Here is a 22,459-nt window from a genome sequence, read left to right as displayed (position 1 = left end):
GAGCTTTGATTATTTATTTAAAAATGTTTTAATATGGAGAACCAGGCTTGCCTCAGTCACACCATAGGACAAATGTGACATTTGACTCAAAATTAAGTATACTTATTTAAGCTCTGGATTTATTACACATTACTTTTTCACAACAACGACATTAGTTTAATCATTTAAAGCATTGACAATTTTGAAAGCATGAATTTACTTAATTTTAAGAGGCTGCGACAGCAAAATTTACACGTCACGTCATCTACCCATTTACGTTTACCAACACTTCCAGACAGTGACAACGTTAGCCGACAAAATTCAACCTGTTTATTACAACAGTTTGATAACTACACAGGTTATTCCACATTGTGGATATGCCACATTATTATACCCCTTTTTGAGAATTTCATGTTATCACTATGGATATGACAGAGTAAAATGTGTGAAACCAGCAATACCATGTGATGCTCCTTATTCTCTATAGGGTTCAAAGGAGAAGTCGAAGAATCTCTTCCAGTTCCTAGTCAACGTAAGTATTCAAAAATTAAAAGAAAAAGTAAAAGAAGTAACAGCTTGTCGCTTAATGTGTTCATGTTGATTTGCATTTATTTCATTCAATTTGTGTGGCTTCACATTGAGAGTACAGAGCATTTTAAAGCTCTGAGATAAAGAAACAACCCCTCGATACGTGCATCTTCAGGCCAGTATTTCCATTCTGCATGTAGCCCATAGATCGTGGCCTTCGGGCCATCAATGTGAAACCTACTCAAACCTACTCAATGGGCTAGAGGGGCTTACATGGAGGGGGCGTGTCTATGTTTCCACAGCCCATTGATCACACAACCCATTGGTTCCACTTCACTAAGACTTTTAACATTATTATTGGACCCATTGGTCCCACAGCCCAATGGTCCCACAGCATATTCCTGCTGCTCCATATTCCCACATGCCTAAGAATTTATTCAAATTTAGCCCGTATGTTCCATGGCTGGGACAAAGGCACAATCTCTTTGTGTACTCTGTAATGTGAGAACATGTAGTTGTGGAACATATTTGAATAATTTCTTTAAAATGTGGGAGCATGGAGCATCAGGAATAAGTTGTGGGACCAATGGACTGTGGGACCAACTGAATGTGGGACCAACGGGCTGTGGGAACTTAGAACTGACACCACATGGGGCTAACATGCTTATCACATGGGGCTAACATGCTTATTTTGCCATGCTAACGGCTGATTTTGTCTTCTGTCCGCTGAAATGCAGAAAAGGACTTCGGATCAGGTAACTGAGTTGTAATGCTCTGCTGGCTTTTATATTTGTTACGTATCCCGTTTTTTTGTGATTTTTTTAACGTGTCGTCTGTGTTCTGTCCTACTAGTTATTTTCCTTTCTTTAAATGTGTGCATGAATACTTGTCCTTCTTCACTCTTTCATCTTTTTTACAAGTCAAAAGACATTTGATATCTGCTGTAATTAAGCAAAGCAATGCAAGTACAAGTGAACTTGTTTGTATAATAAAATACTGTTAAACCAAACCACACCTGTGAGCAGATCAGCAAACAACCTCATGATCTTGAGTGCTGTATTACAACTGTGTCAACAATGGCAACATAATTAGTGAATACATGCCAAATAGTTATACAAATAGTTATACAAAATAGTTTGTGCACAGTATGCAAAAAATGTCCATAGATTTGGACAAATTTCTCAGTAGCAGCTAACATACGACTGATTATATACTGTATTTTAGTTTAATGTGTCTGCTCATCTATCAATCCATTTGGCAAACCAAGTGTGGATAATATGATTTTCACAACTGCCTGCTTCCTAGAGTCAGAATGCATTTTTAAAAGCAAATTCTGGTAAAAAAAAATAAATAAAAAAATTTCCCTACTAGACTTTTGAGTCAAAAAGAGACAAAGAGTGGCCTCTGGTTTTAATCCTATCTCTGTTCCAAAGTGCTGCCTCTTATGAGACTGGTTTATGTGATATAGCTCTGCAGATGGGCCGCATAAGAAGGCAGAGTGTTTGTTTATTTGTTTATATGTACGTCTGTACGTAACGTAAGGGATCTCAATTAGAGATTGAATGATCTTGTTTAGGAATTACTGTTTTATTTTACCATCATGTATACAATATCAATGTTCTTATTTTTGTGATAAGAATGTCTGCATGGACACGTCCGCAAGTCCACATCTTATGTTCTGCACATGGTGTATTGTGTCTCGTCTCATTGCACACTGTTGGTTTTGTATTGTCTTGTGTGTAACCTGTCTGTGTGCACACTAAATTACCTCCACAGGCTCTTCTGTGTTTGTGGGTGTATTGTTGTTGTATCGTCTTGTGTGTATGTGTTGTTACTAGTTTGTCTGTCTTTAGGAGGGTGTATTGTTAGTAGTTTGTCTGTGAGTAGCTGGTTGTATCGTCTTGTGTGTGTATTGTTACTGTAGTCCCTTTCTCTGTTTGTCTGTTTGCACCCCCTCCCCAGGAAGAGCACCTTGTTTGACCTCAGTCTGACCTCTACGCCTGTCACCCTTATGTGTCTGTAAGGCCTGTCATGAGGCTGTCACCGCCCCACTGCAGCTGGTGGTGACCCCCGTGTTGAGTCTGATCACAGGAAATGATCTGACACCTGAAAGGGGTTTGACACTGGCAAAGTGAGGGTGTGTGGCAGCTTCCTTGTCTGAGTGCACCATCAGTTCTGACCCGTGTTTGAATTTCCCTCCAAATATTGCAGATGGCTGGGCCAATGAGTACGGCATCACCTTCACGACTAACATCGTGGACAAGTTTGACGTGTCGTTCGGACGCGAGGGCGAGACCTTAACGCTGGGCTGCACGGTGATCATCTCTCCCACCCTGCAGCGCTTCCAGCCCGAGATCGAGTGGTTCAGAAATGGTAAACACATATTATTATTATTATTATTATTATTATTATTATTATTATTATTATTATTATTATTATATTATTATCAATTTCAGATTCAATTTATTAGGGACCATGTACAATTAAAATATAATTGTTGCCATTTCATGCATTGTATCAGAGTTAGCCTCAGGGTAATTTACATCTGCCGTCCATAAAATCCATAATCCATATTATTATTATTATTACTATTATATTATTATTATTATTATTATTATTATTATTATTATTCCATGCACACCACATTTATTTAAAGATCCAGTATGTAATTGAAGTAATTTAGGTATTGTATAATTGAATCACAATTATGTGAAGTTGTCTAACCATTATGTTAAGTTGTCTCTTTTTAGTCCAATACAGAAAAGCAATTGATTGGAATTTTCACAATGATTGCATGAAATGCATCTTCGATCTTCGTATTGATGCAACTTTCTATTGAAATGTTAAGTCTGGACGCATACTGTATGAGCCCTGAGTGTTTTATTTCTTTCGTCGTCTATTGCAGATAAGCTTCTGTCTCCATCCAAGTGGTACCAGATGCACTGGAGCGGAGAGAAGGCCACACTCACACTCACTCACCTGAACAAGGAGGACGAGGGCCTGTACACCCTCCGCGTCACCACCAAGTCCGGATACGAGACCCACTCCGCCTACCTCTTTGTCAGAGGTAAGACACCTTTTAGGCTGGAAAAGCTCAGCATTGCTACAATTACGGTCAAACCAGACAATTTATTTTGAAAGCTGACCTTCATCAGAGTAACTTCAGAATACAAACACTCGCATTTATATACAAGAGACAGACAGGAAAAGCCTCAACGGACTCCCACTACCATGCTTGGCTATTGAGAGGATACACATTTTTTTGTAAAACTCACTTGTTTACCACCACACATACTTGACACCATCTAAAGCAAATTTGTTTATCTTGGTCTCAAGAGAGATGAACAGACCAAGGATATGGATCACGGGAACCATGTGTTGTGATCTGAAGAGACCAAGATAAACAAATTTACTTTAGATGGTGTCAAGCATGTGTGGTGGTAAACAAGTGAGTTTTACAAAAAAAAGTGTATCCTCTCAATAGCCAAGCATAGTAGTGGGTCCGACATGTTTTGGGGATGCATGGATGCTGTCAACATTGGCAATCTGAAATACACCTAAAAGAAACATGCATGTCAACATGCACTGTGACTACTGAAGCAGATCATGATATTCTCCATAGGATTGCATTCAAATCTCACACCAATCTATTTAAGCCAGGTGCACACTCAAAATGTAAAAGTTCAATGCAAAGAAAGGTTGAAACGCACACTGATGACCTCCCTTTTAATCCCTTTTCATTTCGAGACAATTGGAGCCAACACAGCCTCTTCTCTACCGGATTTTAATCTGGGGTGTACTCACTTTTGTGAGTACATGCTCAAACATTAATGGCTGTATTTAGTTTTTTCTGAGTGAACAAGAAATTTGAGTGGTTAAATATGTTGTTAAAAGGTCACTAATCATTTTGTCAAAGTGAAATTTCTGTAATGCTTTCCTATGAAAAGATATACTCACAAATCTGCAAAAACTGTGAGGGGTGTACTCACTTTCGTGATATACTGCACGTATGTGGTGTACAGTAGGCAAAGATATAAGGAGACAAGGAGGCACCCGTGTGATTACCGAGGAGAACCCATAATGAAGGGCATGATATGTTGATAGCCTCCCCCTGTCATGACCAGTTGTTATGGGTTGGCGGAGTGGTAACGTCTGGCCACAGTCATGACAGTGGTCAGTGCATTAGTCTGGCAGTGAGTTAGTGTGTGTCTGTGGTGGGTCAGTGTCAGTGTACTCGGAGAGGAAGCTTAAAATCTTAGACAACCTCATCCACACACACGCACGCACACACACACACACACACACACACACACACACACACACACACACAAACACACACACGCACGCACGCACGCACACACACACACACACACACACACACACACACACACACACACACAGACTTACTATGACCACTGGAAACACATTTGATCAGGTTTATTCCATTCAGAGTAAATGGTCTTCACAGTAAATGACCTTCCAATTATTTTCCTACAAGGCCACACGCGCACAGACACACACAGACACACAGACACACACAGACACACAGACACACACACACGCACACAGACACACACAGACACACACACACACACACACACACACACACACACACACACACACACACACACACACACACACACACACACACACACACACACACACACACACACACACACACACACACACACACACACACACACACACACACACACACACACTAACCACTATAAGCCATGTGGGATCTATTGCCCTTGCCAGGACTGCTACAGTATGTCACCTAATCACAAATGTGTTGGTGTCAAGGTTCAGAAATAAAAGGAAGCACAATGCCAGATATAAAGGGACTGTGAGGGCACGCATGTTGTTTCTGAAGGGAGGGGGTGTCGTGCCGAAAAGCGAGTCCCTGCCAGAATACGAGTGCCCTCATTGAAACCAATGGAAACCAATGACCAATTTTCAATACAGCAACTACATTCCTTCTGGAAGTATTACAAAGAACTGGTTACAATTTCAGTATTATTTCCATAAAAGAATCGAAGAATTGTCATAACAAATGTTACAGTTTCATTCAAATAGCTGATATTAAGTGGAGGACGAGTAATGTTTCATAAGCATATTTTTAGTTCATAAATTGTGTAATTCATTCTGCAAAAAATAGTATAATTTTCTCTCAAAAAATATCATTGGATTCAATGAGGGCAATCGTGTTCTGGCAGGGACTCGCTTTTCGGCACGACAGGGTGTTATGAACTACTGGAGCCAAGCGGTCTACGGAAGGTTAGGCAGCTTCAGGAAGGAAGGTTGGCAAAGCGTTCACAATGTTCCATACGTACCGGAGCTGCTGTAGAGTTGCGCACCCATACACAGTCATTTCTAGAAAGGACGGGCCGGGCGCACGTGACGGTTTTGGGTGATCGCCAACACTGCCCCTCATAAACACACAAGCCCACAGAGCCACCACACAACCACATACTGTACATATGAATGCACACGCACGCACGCGCACGCGCACGCACACACACACACACACACACACACACACACACACACACACACACACACACACACACACACACACACACACACAAACATGCACAGAGAGAGAGAGAGAGAGAGAGAGAGAGAGAGAGAGAGAGAGAGAGAGAGAGAGAGAGAGAGAGAGAGAGAAAGGGAGGGAGAGAGAGAGAGGGAGCCAAAAGCAGAAATAGAATGAAAGGTGAAACTGAACACTAGAGGGTATCCTTAAAAGCACTCTGCAGTCAGTGCATGTGGGAGATCTCCTGTGTTGATATATCGTAGATGTGTTAGATTAGATTGTGTTACGTGTAATACAGTCGTGTGCAAGTGTGAGCTCTTCTGTGATGATGTGCTGTAGGTGTGCTAGAGTGTGAGCATGTGTTAATCTACAGTAGTTGTGCATGTGTCTGTGTAAGGACGATAGGGTGTTATTTTCACAAATATTTTTATCTTCATACTTTCATCATGTCATTCAGGCCTAATGTCATCTGTGTAATACCAAGGAACAGTACCCAAACTCCTGTTTATTTAAGTCAGGGGTGAGAAACCTTTTTCATTCGAGGGGCCTCTTCAGATTTGATAAAGTCCTCCAAGACCCATACCAGAGAGAGTAGAGAGAGAGAGGTTCCATTGGCCCATTGTTTCCTGGTTCTATTATGGCCCCCCTTAGGCAGACCTAGGCAGACCTAAGGACTGTTCTATTCATTGTAGGAGCATTATGACACGCCCCTTTAGGCAGACCGGAACCTGGTCGCGTTAGGTGCCCATAGAAACCTATTATGTTGGCATATCTCTATAGAATATCTCTGGCCATACTATGAACACGAACCAGGATTTCCCCCTGTACTGCACTTTAGGCCTATATTGAAGGCGGACACTTTTACAACAGACCACACCTTCACTATGTCCTCTGAAAATGTATCTTAATTGTATTGCAAATGTAATTTCTAAGATTCCTTTACAAAACGTAATGAAACTGGATAAGACGGCCTCAAGGGCCATAGACAGCTCTTGAGAAATAGGCTCCCCACCTAGTTGTGTAATGCTTCATAAATAGTAGTCATGTGGCCAGTATTTAATAAAGGCTTTTTAAACTTTAGTAAGGAGTGCCTCAAATAGTGTTTTTTAATCTTTTCATGGAAGTAGTCATGTGGTGTTGTACACATACATGCTGCACATCACTGAAAGCACAATTAGGGGTTTTACCTTTTTGACACTTTTAAGTACTGTCACAAAAATATTTTACGACACATTTTCTAAACTTTGCCAGAGATAGATAATATGTAATTACGTGCTGTATATAATGGAGAACATAGACCAGAGAAATTAGTACACCAGGCACAATATGAATTAAATCTACTTTGTACTTAGTCAGATACAGTATGAATTAAATGTAGTTAATTTAGCTTCTCTACTTACGATCACTTGTCTGAAGCAGATTCTGGCGTCTGCTGCATACGATACATATAAACTATGGGTGTGTCCACACAGACCAATTAGTACACCACATACAGTATCTATAGGCTACCACTACACAGACCTCAGTTAATGCGACATCAACAGTTTACTTACCCCCTGAGTAACCTCTAACGTGTGCTTTAGGCCTATATATCTCTGCCTGTGTCTCAGTGTGACTGTGCTCCGTAATATTGTTAATAGTATTTTTTTCCCATGCACCCCTGGTTGGGATTGACGCCGGCATTACAAGAACAGTTGGTTACACATCTGGTATTGGCAGATGTGATCTGATCTGATCTGACAACTCCTCTGTCTGTGTGAGAGAGTGGTCCACACACTGGACATAGGCTCGAAAACATATTGACTTTATTTAATGTAACAAACTGCAACATTTCTATCGATTGCTTGTTAAAGTTTATATTCTCTGGAGGTTATTCCCAGTGTGAGAGACGCAGAGACTGAAGGTGCCCGCACAGACCAATTAGTGCCACACACAGATCCCCATACCACTATACAGACATGTGTTCACAGACCTCAATTAGTGCAACAGACACGTACATTACAGAAACGGTTGATTCCACATCTGGTGTTGAAATGGCGACTCCTCTGTGTTGGCAGATAGAGAAGCTGAGTCTGAAGGTGCCCCCGGTGCCCCTCTGAGCGTAGAGTGCCATGAAGCCAACAAGGATTACATCATCATCTCCTGGAAGCAGCCTGCCGTGGCCGGAGGCAGCCCAATACTGGGCTACTTTGTGGACCGGTCAGTTCAAAAATACGGAAACTACAGTATACATGTTACACATTACACATTATAACAGTATACACATTGCACAATTAATTAACAATATTTGTTGACTTAATTTCACACAGTCAAATCATGTTGTTGCTTTGACCGAGATACTGTAAGTGATGGGTTGTGATGGGTTAAGAGTTAATTCAGCATGACAACTCCAGTTTTGAGTCAAATCCGCCATTCTGGAATGAACAGGCAGTCACGTACGCCACTCTGTTATGAACAGTAGCCATAGCAACGTTCTTTGGCCATAGGAAAGACTGTGGATGTAATGCTAACGTTAGCATAATATGGCTAGCTACTTTGGCAACTTTAGCCTTATAGATAACTAACTTCTGCACTGATTGTGCCGAAAAAAACAAATGAGATGGTATAAGCATTCATAAATGAAGAATTTCCTATAGCTACATAAATTTATTTTTTCCATATTATGTAGAAATCCTGTATACATTCCCAATGCATTCCAATGTAATTTGTCCGATGTTCATTCCGGAATGGTGGCCACGCCCGAAAATCATGGGGCCGAATGTTGCTATGGAACGTTGTATTTGCACAGATTGTATAGGTCCCGATACGCCACTGGTTGGTTTCTCGGTGCATTTCAGGTTTCTGAACGAGGCAATTTAGACCTCTAGTTGCGGTTCCACTCTTATCCACGTGGTGGTCCGGAGACCAGAATGAATGGAGTCCTATGGAGCAAAACCCCTCATGGTGCCTTTATCTCAATATATTTATCTCAATATATAATTCGAATATTGTTTTCGAAAGGGTATGTATATAAAATACCCACGGCTGAGTTTTAGATTTTTTGAGTCACGCATATGCTTAAAAAGTGATTTTAAGTGTATATGACGTCACATACTTAGCAAAATGCTAGCGAGTAGTGGGCAACAAAAACTCCCCCTGTAAAAAATCAAACAGACATATGTGCTTTTTTGTTAAACTTTTGATGTGAAACCCTTATTGAAGTCTCCAGAACAACATTCAAATCTGAGCCCTGTTGAAGAGACCTTGGTGAAAATTAAGGTTTTTAGCATCTAGCTCCATTGGGTCCCATTCATTCTGGTCTCCGATGCGCGACTAGTGGAGAACTCATTGGAACTGCAGCCAAAAAAGCCTATAAGGGCTGTGGTATTAGCCTTCGCTTCTTGTTAGCTCCACCTCCTTTGAAAAAAAAACTTCTATGCATATGGTTAGCTCCACCTCCTTTGACCCCACTCCACTCCACCCCAAGCACTTCCTAGGTCAGCCAACAGTTTGAGAAGTGTGTACACTTCAGATAAAATGTAACTTTATGAAAGCACTATCTGAATCTAAAATCCTGACTGTTAGATATGAGTAGATAACAGAGTTCTTTGCATTTGCAAATCAGATTGGTGGATGTCTATTTCAGAGCGCCAACAATAGTGAACAAATCAGTGAAATTCAATTCATAGTGCACTATACAGCATAGTGAAGTAGTAAAACCTTTCAGACCGATATGCTCACACTGTACCATGCTCTCTACCATGTAATCTGAGCAACATGAACCTTTTTTGTGACCTTCTCTGTCTCTCATCTCTCCCCTCAGCTGTGAGGTTGGCACCACCAACTGGATCCAGTGCAATGACACCCCAGTGAAGTTCGCCCGTTACCCCGTCACCGGCCTGGTGGAGGGCCGCAGTTACCTCTTCCGGGTGCGTGCCGTCAATAACTCCGGCATGAGCCATCCGTCGCGCGTTTCCCGACCCGCCGCTGCCATGGACCCTGCAGATCGTGCCCGCAAAGGTACTCCCTCGACAGCAGAAGCACCCAGAGAGTTGTGTTATGTCATGCATAAAAAAATGACAGGGTTTCCCCTAGTACTGTATAGGAAAGGTGGCCATCTTGACAACAAACCTTGAATAGGTCCCCTTCAAACATTTCCTATTGCTAATGTACATAATTTGTGCTCCAAAAAGAAGTGTATTTTTTCAAAATTTGCCTCAGCGAACACTCTTCAACACTCTTCTAACTTCCCTTTTCTTGTTGTATTTATGGGGGAAAGAGTTAAAAGATTTTATAATCAACAATCATGAGACTAATATATCCCTTAATAAGTCATAGCTGAAGTGACCCATCAGTGTTGTAATTTGTAATTTGTACTTTGTATGAAACCATCTTTATCGAAACCATTTGTCTGATTTCTTCCATCATTTTTCAGGTGCATCCGCCCCTTGGACTGGCCAAATCATTGTCACGGAGGAAGAGCCATCAGGTTGGACTTTTTTTTGTATCAGATAAAAGAGATGTTAGATTAATGAAATGTCTTTTCAGTTAGTCACTGTAAGATGACGAGCAATGACTTTCCCTTTGCTGTCTGATCTGAATCTAGAGGGTGTGGTTCCTAGCAAGCCATGTGACCTGACGGTTACCGAGTCAACAAGAAACTATGTGGTCCTGAGTTGGAAGCCGCCCGGTGAGAAGGGCCACGAGGGAATTATGTATTACGTGGAGAAGGTAAGAAAACAACATTGGCACTCATTCATAACAATATACCATATATATACACACACAAACACAGGGAAGCTGACAAGGGGGGACAAAGGGGTCAGTCGTCTCGGGCCCAGGGAGAGAGGGGCCCCAGAATTGGGTTTTCATTACATTGTATGTATTAGATGGGGGGGCTTTCAGATGACTGCCCTGTGACCAGCAAAATGTGTCAGCGGCCCTGTATACAGATAAATATCATGTACATTATCTGCATTTGCAGTGTGGTCCCCCTTACTGTAAAGCTAGATTTATGCTTCGCTCGCATAGAATCTGCGTCCGTCCGTTTTCTGTCTATGCGAGTCCACGCCCCCCTCTCAGAGGCTCTGCGCCCGTCGTCTAGCGCCTCGAAAAAATTCTAACTATCCGTCGGACGGACGCGGAGTACGCAGACAAAAAGGCACTATGATTGGTCGTCTCGCTACTTCCTTGTTCTGTTCTTGTGGCAGCGCAATGCCAGTAGTTTGTGAGAGCAGAGCTGTATTCTGTTAAAAACTTTATTAATGCCTTGTGTGTAAATGTGTGTAAATACACGAAGCTAAGCTAAGTAACAAACAATGCATCAGTTGAACACTCGTGGCACAATGCCTGCGGTTTTACTACCGTTCCTCCACCGAATGTAAACACACATCGGCAGAATCAACTGTCTTTACATGCTTGCATTTTCTGCTCGTGAAAACAGACTGGGTATGTCAAATAATGATACCACTGCATTGCCTTTGCAATTTGTGTGAAAATACCTAGCTAACCGGGATAGAAAGCAACATTGCTTAATAATGACCGCAGTGCTTACAATGTAGTGAAAGTAGCCTAATCGCGCAATTTCAAATGTGACTGGCAACGAGACCTCGGACCTCGCAGAGCTCGCAGATGCATGAATACAAAATTAGTTCGTGGCCACTCCCACGCGACTTTTCACGCTCGCAGTTGCTGAAGTCTAATCTGACCTTAAGACGTAAAGCATTCTTTTCAGCCATACTGATAGTAGAATGATAGATTGTGTTTTCTCTCAGTGTGTGGTAGGCAGTGACAGTTGGCAGCGTGTCAACACAGAGATCCCGGTGAAGTCTCCTCGCTTCGCCCTGTTCGACCTGGCCGAGGGGAAGTCCTACAGCTTCCGCGTGCGCGCCTGCAACTCCGCCGGCGTGGGAGAGCCATCAGAGGCCACCGAAGCCACTACAGTCGGAGACAAGCTCGGTCAGTTAACATGCACACAGCACCAGGGACGGATTACTGCACGGGCCTACTGGGCCCAAGCCCAGGGGCCCAAGAGTCAAGGGGGGCCCTGAAGCTCTGGTCTCTATATTGTCACACTGCATTAAATATACTCTTTAACACTTTTATAACAACTGTATTTTCTAATTTTCTCGTGGGACAACCCCCCAAACCCCCGACAACATAGACTCTCACACCTGGCCAAAAACCCTGAACCGTTTTGTAAACAAGCAACAACCATTGAGGGGGGCCTTTCTTGTTGTCTGGCCCGGAGGCCCATGTAATCATAATACATCCCTGCATAGCACAGCTAGTTAGTGACAACTATGTTGTTTTGCTCATGTTTGCTTGCTCATGTTTTTGAACTATTTCATCTTCCATCCCATTCTACCACTCACTTTGTTTTTCCTTTGTCCAGACAACTGTATTATAAGTAAGTTGTGTTTCCACATGCCATTCGCCGGTTGCATGCCCGTAGATGTATTCATAGTTATATGCTCTGTTTATATTCTGTGTACATGTAAGTGTCTGCTAGTGAGGAATTGGGGTGGGCCTGGGGAGCAATGTTAGTTGTGTAATGTCTCGTGAGCGTTTGTGAGAGTGTTTTGTATAGAACTATTGTTTAATATTTGTGTTGTTGTGTTTAGTGTTCATGATTAGTACTTTGTGTGTCTTTTTCTATTTTAACAAAATGTAATGTTGGACCCCCTTGAAAACTAGATGGGTCATGGGGCTTAACATGAGAATGAAGTTGACTTTGAAATTGAGCACAAAGACACCTTATAATGAGACAATAAGGTAGAAGATGTTATCTTCTAGCTTCTTCTTACTAACATGTCTTTTTTAATGAGTCTGTTAGATGCCAGATGAAGACTACAGTGTTTTTTTTTTACTTAGATGCTTCTGTCTCTTCAGTTTTTTGTTTTTGTTTCAATAAATTAATGTGTGATTTCCTGGCATTTAATCATTACTCAAAGGCCTCTGAAATACTCATAACATGTCTCATAGTAGATTTTTACTTAACAAAAACTAAAAATGTGCAAAATTTCTGTTCATTCTGTACAATGTTTTAACATTTATTCTTTTAGGTTGTTCACTGTTGATCACTGGACTACATGTACAGTAGATCAGAGACAACTAACTAATACTAAATACTAAAACTACAAAGATGTACTGTTAGTACTCAGCAACCGGTCGCACATCTTACCATTCATTTTCTAACTAACATGTCTATCTTAGTCTGTTAGTATTTTTTTTGACAAAAAAACTAAAAAAGTTTAAAAAAAGCTAGCACATTTCTATTCATTTTGTTTAATGTTTAATATGTATTTTAAGTTGTTCACTGTTGGTTACTGAACTAGATCACACACTAGCCAACTAGCATTAGTACACATTTTCTTTGGTATGAGCTATCGTGAACTATTGTTTTTCTTTAGTACGTTATTGTCGGTACTCAGCAAATCGGTCACACATCTTACCCTCCATTGTTTTCTTCTACCGTTAGACATCCCATCTGCCCCTGGCCGCGTTGTTCCAACCCGTAACACCGACACCTCTGCTGTGGTGTCCTGGGAGGCTTCCAAGGAGGCCAAGGAGCTGGTTGGCTACTACATCGAGGCCAGCATGGAGGGCAAAAACGAGTGGGAGCCTTGCAACAACAAGCCTGTCAAAGGCACAAGGTACTGTGAAGCACACGGCAAATGTTAAGGTTTGTAGGATAGGACCATGAGAGTGAGAGTGCGTTGCAATATGCGACCTTGCCTCCTCCACTTGCCTCCTCCACTTGCTTCTCGTCATGATGACATCACTGACAACAGCATTATATTTCAATATCTTGCAAAAGCTCAATTGTAGAGTCTTTTTCTCATTCGCAATTGGGATGGTGAATGAAAAACAGTCCCTCAAAAGTTGTTGTGGCTAGGCTGACAGCTGGGAAACTTTATTGTTTTCTCCACGGAGGAGGGGCCAGGAGGCGGGACGAGGAGACAAGCACAAGTGGAGGAGGCAAGGTCGCATATTTGAACGCACCCTGAGTGACAGGAAGTGGGAGATATCAGGGAATGGTTTTACGTCAGGGCTGGGCTGGTCTAAAAAAAACCTCATTCCCCTAAATCATGCAAGTCGTTTTCGTACTATATCCTGCTCAACTCAGTCCACTGTCTATATTAAGTTAAACCCATGGGAACCCCCTCTGATCAATGGGCCAGTTGCTAAGAAAAAAACAAAAACAAAACAAAGAAACAGCAGTATCGGACCCTGGGCACTGTCGGACCAATGGGAAAATGCCCTGTGTGTCAGATTACCAGTCCAGCCCTGCCTTGGGTTGGACTTGAACTCCGGTCCCCGGATTTAGGGCACACGTCTTAGCCCACTACCATTCAATTTCTCATTTTAATTAAAACAGTGCCAGACAAGACAAATAATCAATTAACAATCAGTACAGGTCACAGCAAACCCTTTCTTGTCTTGTTCGCCCCTCAGGTTTTTCTGCCATGGCCTTACGACAGAGGAGAGCTACGTGTTCAGAGTGCGTGCTGTGAATGCCGCTGGCATTAGTGAATTTTCTCAGGAATCTGAGGCCATCAAAATCAAGGCTGCTATCGGTGAGTCTGTTAGAGTATGACGGCAGGAATCAGGATGGGGTGTAACCACTTGGATTAATGGTGCACTGATGGGCAACCTGGCATCAGAAACTACAATCCACTACCACAGGGGCGGAGCAGAGGGGGGGGCATAGGGGCCAGGAACCCCCGGCCTCTTGGGGGGGTCCCCTTTCAGTGGCTTTTGATTGCCAAACATCTTGTAGGGGCCCCAGTCTACAATATTTCATGGGCCCAACACCTCTGACACATCTCCCGCTCCCCCTGTCCCAATACCAGTGCTCCGCCCCTGCACTACCACATATTTCATTTGACTCAACTCCTCAGCCAGCTGAAAGTGTGATATTGGATGCACTTGTGGTATTGGACTGCAGCTTCTGAATCTAGAGTGTCAGTATCTGATTTTTATTATGAATTTAAAATTGAATTGAAAATGTTAGGCCACTTTTCAAAGATATGTCACACGATTCTCCACGGACTGGCTTTGTCTTTTCCCTCATATGTGAGATTCTCCTTCTTCTGTCTTTTTTCATCCGGAGCGTCCTGAGTCTTTATCATCAGATCCTGTCCTCGTGATTTCTCGTTTCCACATCATGTTTTTTCTTTATTTAACCCACAACTTTCCTGCTGTACACCGTTTGTAATATTCAGGCCTTGTTCCACGTATGCTGTAACAGCCCGATCACACACAAGAACGTGTACCGGAGGCAGGGTTCAGGACTTGTAGACCTCCACTAGATTGGGTCCAGTCTCAGTGATCCAACATAGCGGTGCCTACAAAACCAGGTCACCTGCCAGCTCCCTCCGGTTATCTCTCCCTCTCTCCACCCTCCATGTCCCCCAGGCTGTCCCCAACACCACCAGCACCAGCATCTGTGTAATACCCCCTCTCTCCCCTGCCATTTCTCTCATACACTAACTCCATCTGCTTCTGTAGTGTATAACCTAAGCCACAGCCTCAGATCAGAATAGTTAACTTGCCAAGCAGTGTTCTCTTGTACAACCATTTTGCAAACATCTGGTTACCAGGTCAATTGATTTTGCTCTGTAATAGCCATCATTAGAAATGAACACATTTTGATCACTTGACCACCATACTCTGTGTTATATATGCATTATTCTAAAGCTATAATATATTTATTTACATTGTATTAGTAGAGAAAAGTAACATTCATATAACGTGGGGTTTAATAAACCCTCAATTATCAGTATTAGTGGTAGTAGTGAGAACAGGGGTGATTTAGGGTTAGTGCTTTTGATTCTAATTGTAACATACTGTACATTTGTCATAATGAGAAGTGCTCTTTGCATTGGTAAATAGTGATAGTTTATAATAGTTTGAGTGAAATGGATTGGCATTGTAACCAGAATATGCGAGATTGCGGGGTTGGTTGGTACAATGTCTGCCTGTGCTCCTAATGCAAGATGATACTAACTCGTTCAGTCACTCAAAATTCCGACATTAGACGGACTAAGGCATTCATTCCCATTTGTCTTGGAGCATGTAAACTTACTGACGGACTACTCACTGCCTTCTCGTTTCCTTTATCTGTGTTCCTCTTTCCCTCATCTTTTACATGTTTCATCTTCTGTACCTCTCCATCTTTCCACTTAGCCCTCTGTTCACATACTGTTCAATTTCTATTTCTTTCTTTCTTTCTTTCTTTCTTTCTTTCTTTCTTTCTTTCTTTCTTTCTTTCTTTCTTTCTTTCTTTCTTTCTGTCTTCCTTCCTTTCTTTTCTTTCTGCTTGCTTCTCACAGATGTCTCTCTTCGGCCATCTTGTCTTCATTTTGTCTCGTAGCCAGATGAAGACTGTGGTGTTTTAACTTAGATGCTTCTGTCTCTTAAGTTATTTTACAACAAATGTGTGATTTCCTGGCATTTAATGTTTACTCAAATGCCTCTGAAATGCTGATATATGTGTCTCATAGTTGCTGTGTGTGCCTTAGCATATGTAGTTGTAATACCGTGTTATTCACAACAGTAAATGTGTGCATACTGTAGCTGCAGTTGTGTTGTGTGTGCATAGCGTAGATCCGTAATCTGTTCTGTGTTTAGTTATTGTTACAAATAATGTTCCATGCTGTATATAATAAGTTGCCTGATTTCAGACCTGCTTCTCTTGCTGTTTTCTGCTAACTCCTGTAGGGGGCGGTATTCCTCATGGTGGGTGTCTGGCCACAGGGGGTAACGGGGTCGGACTAACAGAGCACATCCCACGTGGGGGAGGCAGGCATGTTGACCTCTCCCACCAAACCCCTCTCGACACCGCGCTAACGCTCAGAGATCAAACTGCTGACAGGTGCACTAGGGATCACGGGGGCCCTCGGGGAGGGGGGCCACAGAGCGCGCTCAGTAGAGCTGGTGGCCGCGGGGGCCCCAAGAGGGGCAGTGTGAGTTGGGGGGACGAGGCTGCTGCCAGAGAAGCAGGCAAAGACAAGAGCACCCAAACGGGGTGGGAGGTAGACCCCCCAGAGGGCCGTCATCAGCTGGGCCCTGTGTCTGTAAGAGAGCCTAAAACTGAGCAAGTGCCATCAGTGCCGGTAGTGCCAGTACAGGCGCAGGACATGATGGCATCAAAGCCAGAGACAGACTCTGGCGCGGCCAAAGCCAAGAGCAAAGCTCAGGCACGTAAGTCCTCAGTAGATGATGGTTCGTCTGGCCGGGGCAGAAACCAGGCCCGAAGAAACTCAGGTGAGCATCCATGAAAGATGAAAGAAAAAAAAGCCATCCACCCTGTTTTTTGTTTCTCTTCTGCAACTCTATGGATCTTTAAATCTCCATGAAAGAATTCGTACGAGTTGTGCCTCCTGCACGTTTTTCCCATCATCATTTTTTCATCATTTTTTCCAGTCTATTCATTTTTCCCTGCTGTTCATCTTTCATCGTCTTCTATCCATCCTCTGAAATTGTCATCAACATAGGCCTATTATATATATACTGTTCAATGCATACGCATGTACATACACTATACAATCTGCAGTAGAAAACTACCATATCAATATCAATAAATCACAATTAGCTGTGTTCTTTAGTTAGTTGTCTGGTGTTGTTTTGAGGAAATACAGTTTTTTTGCTTGTAAGTGCCATATGCTGGTGGAAACTAATAATATAAGTATTCTGTAGCTGTGGACTAAAGCCTACAGGTAAGAAAGGTAAATTAAAAACGATGTAGTGCTTGTGTGCTTGTACTGTAAGGCACACTGCAGAAAGTATGGCCTAAGGTAAGCTGTTATTACATGTATAACGTGCACTGGTTTAAGTCACACCAATCACCACTGTGGACCACTCACTCTAAATGAGTTCTACTGTATGTATCTATTGCTTTAAAATGCTTCAGCAATCCACAGCCACCTTCTCCTTCTTATATTTTGGTCACATTTTAAGCTACGCTCGCACCTTAACTCACAAACACACACATCACCAGCTAAATGCCAGACAGACAGTTGTCAACAGTAACATACATGCTTGAAGAGCCAGTTAACGGTGTAATATGAAGGATTTTTGACAATGCAGTCATTGTTCCACTTTCAGATTATCAGGAAATAGTTTTTTAATAAAACACTATTTAGTTTGTATTAATGTTGCTGGAGATGTCATTATATCCTTAATCTCTGTTGACACATTAGGGCCACCTTATGGTAGTTTAGTGTCCACTTGTTTAGTATTTTAACAGAGCGTCAGACACGCATGTCCAAAAGCAGATAACAAATACAAAAAGATAATAATAATGCAAACACAGCTGCAAATCCACAAAGCAACAAATCACCAGACCAGAGAAGCATACGATACGCTTTATACTACAGCAGAATATGACGCGATGTGTCGACAAGCCAGACAAGGCAGGCAGCCAAGACAGACAGACAACTAAATTACACGGCATTGCGTTAAGTCTTTACACTTAGAACAATTATTAAGCCATTATGCAGTGATGATGACAGGGCTTCATGTTGCTAACCGATGTATTGATGTATTCCTCCACCACCACCTTCACCCCCCCCTCCACCTCCACCACCACCGCAGCCTCCCCTGCTCCCCCGTTTGGCATCACGGTGCTGGAGAGCGTGCGGGACTCCATGGTGCTGGCCTGGAAGCAGCCCGCCTTCATCGGGGGCGCTGACATCACCGGCTATTTTGTGGACTACCGCGAGGTCATCGGGGGAGTGCCGGGCAAGTGGCACGAGGCCAATATTCAATCTGTCAGCGAGAGAGCCTACAGGGTTAGTAGTGCCTCAGCAACGTCATTGACCCCAAAAGGAAGCAATTAAATGATGTATCATGGTGTCTACTTTGGATTTGTTCTGTGGGAGCGAGAGCCTAGTGTTAGTTGCTGTAGTAGCTGTTGCTGGTGGTGGTGGTGGTGATGTGTGTGTGTGTGTGTGTGTGTGTGTGTGTGTGTGTGTGTGTGTGTGTGTGTGTGTGTGTGTGTGTGTGTGTGTGTGTGTGTGTGTGTGTGTGTGTGTGTGTGTGTGTGTGTGTGTGTGCGTGTGCGTGCTTTAACACATTCTGTCTAAGCCTGTGTTCATACAGAGTGCAGAGTTCGTTTAGGTCTTCTACTTATTAAGGTGTTAGCCATGTTCCCACCTGCAATTAACAATTGTGTACTATTTTCTTTCAATGTGCACTTTCCAATCACTTCAAAACCATTTATGCACCCTGAGACATCACAGGTCAAGACTTAAATCTGTTGCACCAGAGACGTCCATGTGACGTCAGGTGAACGCCCTTTTAGGATACCTTAGGTTAGGAGACCTTTAGGATACCTTAGGTTAGGAGGCCTTTAGGATACCGTAGGTTAGGAGGCCTTTAGGATACCTTAGGTTAGGAGGCCTTTAGGATACCTTAGGTTAGGAGGCCTTTAGGAGACCTTAGGTTAGGAGACCTTTAGGAGACCTTAGGTTAGGAGACCTTTAGGAGACCTTTAGGAGACCTTTAGGATACCTTAGGTTAGGAGGCCTTTAGGATACCGTAGGTTAGGAGACCTTTAGGATACCTTAGGTTGAGAATAAATGGAGCTCCCTTAGCGCTGTAGATGGGGGTAGCACACCTCTTATGCAAGCTGCCACCAAACCCCCACAGGAAGAGAAGAAGGAGGACACCGAACTTGAACACACTCCTTTACATTGGCTACAGTAGGGCAGGGTTTGATCAATCTTACCCTACTAAAAAACCTTTGGTCTCACCCCTCGGCTCTGCACTTGTCTCTTCTCCAGGTGTCAGAGTTGAAGGAGAACATGAACTACCAGTTCCAGGTGCGTGCTGCAAACATGGCTGGCGTCGGTATCCCATCACTCCCCAGTGAGACCTTCACATGTGAGGAGTGGACCATCGCTGTGCCAGGTACGGCTCAGGTGTCTGTAACTTGGCCTGCCCATCTCTGTCTCTTGGTCTATCTGCATGTCTGTTCATCATTCGGTGTGTGTGTAGTAGACGGACCAGTCTGGTTGTCTGTTTTGTACTAAGCAGCAATCTATGGTCTATGGCTGATGGAACAAATTGATTGCATATTTCTGATTGGCTAAAACAGCATTAATTTCATCAAATATTTTGACTGTGCTCTACTTGACGCTGAGAAATTGCCTAGCTTCACTATTGTTAATTAATCAGTGGAAATGTTCAACTCTTGCACTGTCGTCCCTTTTAGTAGATTCTGTCGGAAAGGACTATGCTGCTTTGATGTCAGCCATGCTTGTGCTTAATCATGATGTTTTGGGACAGTCATAGTCTAGTGGTCAGGGAGGTGGTCTTCAGATCAGAGGGTTGTAGGTTCGAATGCCACCCATACTTCCTCCATCCATGGCTGAAGTGCTCTTGAGCAAGGCGCCTAACCCCATATTGCTCCAGGGACTGTAACTAATACCCTGTAAATAGTAGTAAGTCGCTTTGGATAAAAGCGTCAGCAAAGTGTCATTTCAACGGTGCTTACACACCGCAAGCGTGAGACGTCCACTTAATGTGTCCGGTATCAGTTTGAAACGGTTAGAAGAATACATAGAGTAGAGAGTAGAGTAGAGTAGAGTAGAGTATCGTTTATTGATCCCAGGGGGAAATTAAGGTGTCAAGTAGCGTACACACATAAATAAAGACATAACACACATATTTACACATAAAATAATCATATATAGCTTACTGTTGCATACATGAAAACAGCGGTCTAAGCGTGGCACATGTCCGGCCCCGCGAGCAGCAGACCGGACATGTCCACGATGCTTCTTGAAAATAGAACTCGAGTCTATTTTCCTGCGCAAACGTCCGCGTTCAATGAGCAGGCACCATTGAAAATGAAAGGCTGCTGCCCACGGATAGAACGTGGACGCTGACTGTGCAGTGTGCAAGGCAGCCCGCGAACCTCTCGGACTCGCGATGCTCCCGGACACGTTAAGGCGCACGGTATGCTTACTGTAGGATATGCGTGCACGGGCACGATTAGTGCATGAGTGCGTTAACTTGTGCAGTTCATGTAAATTTTACAAATAAGTGCGTTAGGTGTGATATCTTCAAACTCGCTGGGGGCGATCGTAAGAAAGACTGCACAGTTCCATATGAGTGCTTCTGGAGAAAACAACGATGACGGCAACTTTTCAAGACCGTCTGGAGCTTGTCAGATATTACAAACATTTGATTTGCCATCATACTTCCCCGTTGCACTTTGACAAAGGAGTGTGCAAATGTAGAAGTAGCAGTATCGTCTCCTTGCCCAGGGAGTCCTTATTTTGTTTTGTTTACAGTCTGTGTTCCCAAGTACCGGATCGCAATGCTGTTCTCTCTGCCCCCTGGATGACACTGCCAGTATTTTGCGTGTTGGTCTACTGCTTTTAAAGCAAGCATGTGCAGTTGGCTGCTCGCAGTGATGCGCATAATTTGCGGCTCGCAGCAAGCGCACCGAGGGCTTAAGCGAACGTGAATATCTCGGTGTGTTTCCACTGTAAGTGCCATGTTTTGCATTCAAAGGAGTTTTGAATCACATAATAACCCTCCAACCCTCCACCTTCTCCTGTGCCTCAGGGCCCCCCCATGACCTCCAGGCCTTGGAGGTGCGCAAGACGTGTCTGACGCTGCTGTGGAAGCCCCCGGTGTACCAGGGCCGCGACGAGGTCAACGGCTACTACGTGGACATCAAAGAAGCGGAAGCAGGCATCGAGGCCTGGAAGGGAGTCAACGAGAAGGCCTGCACCAACAGATTCCTGAAGGTCACTATCCCAACCTTCTCCCATGGGTTCCCTATCAAATATAAGATGGATGGATGATTGTATGGGTGAATGGATGGATGATCAGATGGATGAATAAACAGATATAGATGCAAAGGATGAAATCATAAAAAGAAAGAGAGAATGTATAAAGAGTGCATGTGCGCTTCTGTCTGTATGAACTGTCCGTGTGTGAAAAAGAAATGTGTGTCAAGCGAGTGCATCTGTAATTGACATGTATAATTTTCTATGCCTGTTCTTACAGATCAACAACCTGAAGGAGGGCGAGAGCTATGTGTTCCGCGTTCGTGCTCAGAACAAAGCTGGAGTGAGCAAGCCCTCTGAGGCAACCGAGCCAGTTCTGGCCGAGACTAAACCAGGTACAGAAAATAGGCCCACTGAGCAACACAAAGTGATGTGACATGACAAATTTACGTTCATATTATTCATATTTTTCCCCTAAAGTAAAAATACATAGAAATAATTACATTTACAATTACATTTACAATTACAATAAACAAGAACATGTCCAACCACACCCCACCTTAAACCTACCCTGGCTAGACCTCCGTCCCAACCAACCCTCCCAAACAAGCAAAATTATTGTATTTGTTTTTACTGTGTAGATACTGTTACACCTACATTTTTTTCTCCATCGCTGTTCTCAGGC

General features: G+C 43.1%; 1 protein-coding gene across 5 annotated transcripts in view; it reads left to right on the top strand.

Moving 5' to 3' along the window:
- myom1b (myomesin 1b) overlaps nt 1-22,459 on the top strand; it is a 60,249-nt gene that overhangs the window by 19,305 nt on the left and 18,485 nt on the right. For 3 of the 5 annotated variants that reach the window (XM_063206553.1, XM_063206551.1, XM_063206554.1), the window contains 16 exons: nt 467-511; nt 2,719-2,880; nt 3,413-3,574; nt 8,104-8,245; nt 9,849-10,045; nt 10,461-10,514; nt 10,632-10,756; nt 11,800-11,983; nt 12,420-12,434; nt 13,506-13,680; nt 14,483-14,604; nt 18,626-18,822; nt 19,816-19,942; nt 21,608-21,792; nt 22,055-22,169; nt 22,458-22,459. The exon at nt 22,458-22,459 is cut by the window's right edge and continues 158 nt beyond it. In XM_063206553.1, coding sequence (XP_063062623.1) covers nt 467-511; nt 2,719-2,880; nt 3,413-3,574; nt 8,104-8,245; nt 9,849-10,045; nt 10,461-10,514; nt 10,632-10,756; nt 11,800-11,983; nt 12,420-12,434; nt 13,506-13,680; nt 14,483-14,604; nt 18,626-18,822; nt 19,816-19,942; nt 21,608-21,792; nt 22,055-22,169; nt 22,458-22,459 — 2,009 coding nt within the window. The remainder of the gene's footprint in view (nt 1-466; nt 512-2,718; nt 2,881-3,412; nt 3,575-8,103; nt 8,246-9,848; nt 10,046-10,460; nt 10,515-10,631; nt 10,757-11,799; nt 11,984-12,419; nt 12,435-13,505; nt 13,681-14,482; nt 14,605-18,625; nt 18,823-19,815; nt 19,943-21,607; nt 21,793-22,054; nt 22,170-22,457) is intronic. The other 2 variants (XM_063206555.1, XM_063206552.1) reach the window with 1 other exon arrangement.

The sequence above is a fragment of the Engraulis encrasicolus genome, chromosome 9 (genome assembly GCF_034702125.1).
Source record: "Engraulis encrasicolus isolate BLACKSEA-1 chromosome 9, IST_EnEncr_1.0, whole genome shotgun sequence".
In the NCBI taxonomy this organism is placed as follows: Eukaryota; Metazoa; Chordata; class Actinopteri; order Clupeiformes; family Engraulidae; genus Engraulis; species Engraulis encrasicolus.
This window is presented reverse-complemented; position numbering and strand designations above follow the sequence as displayed.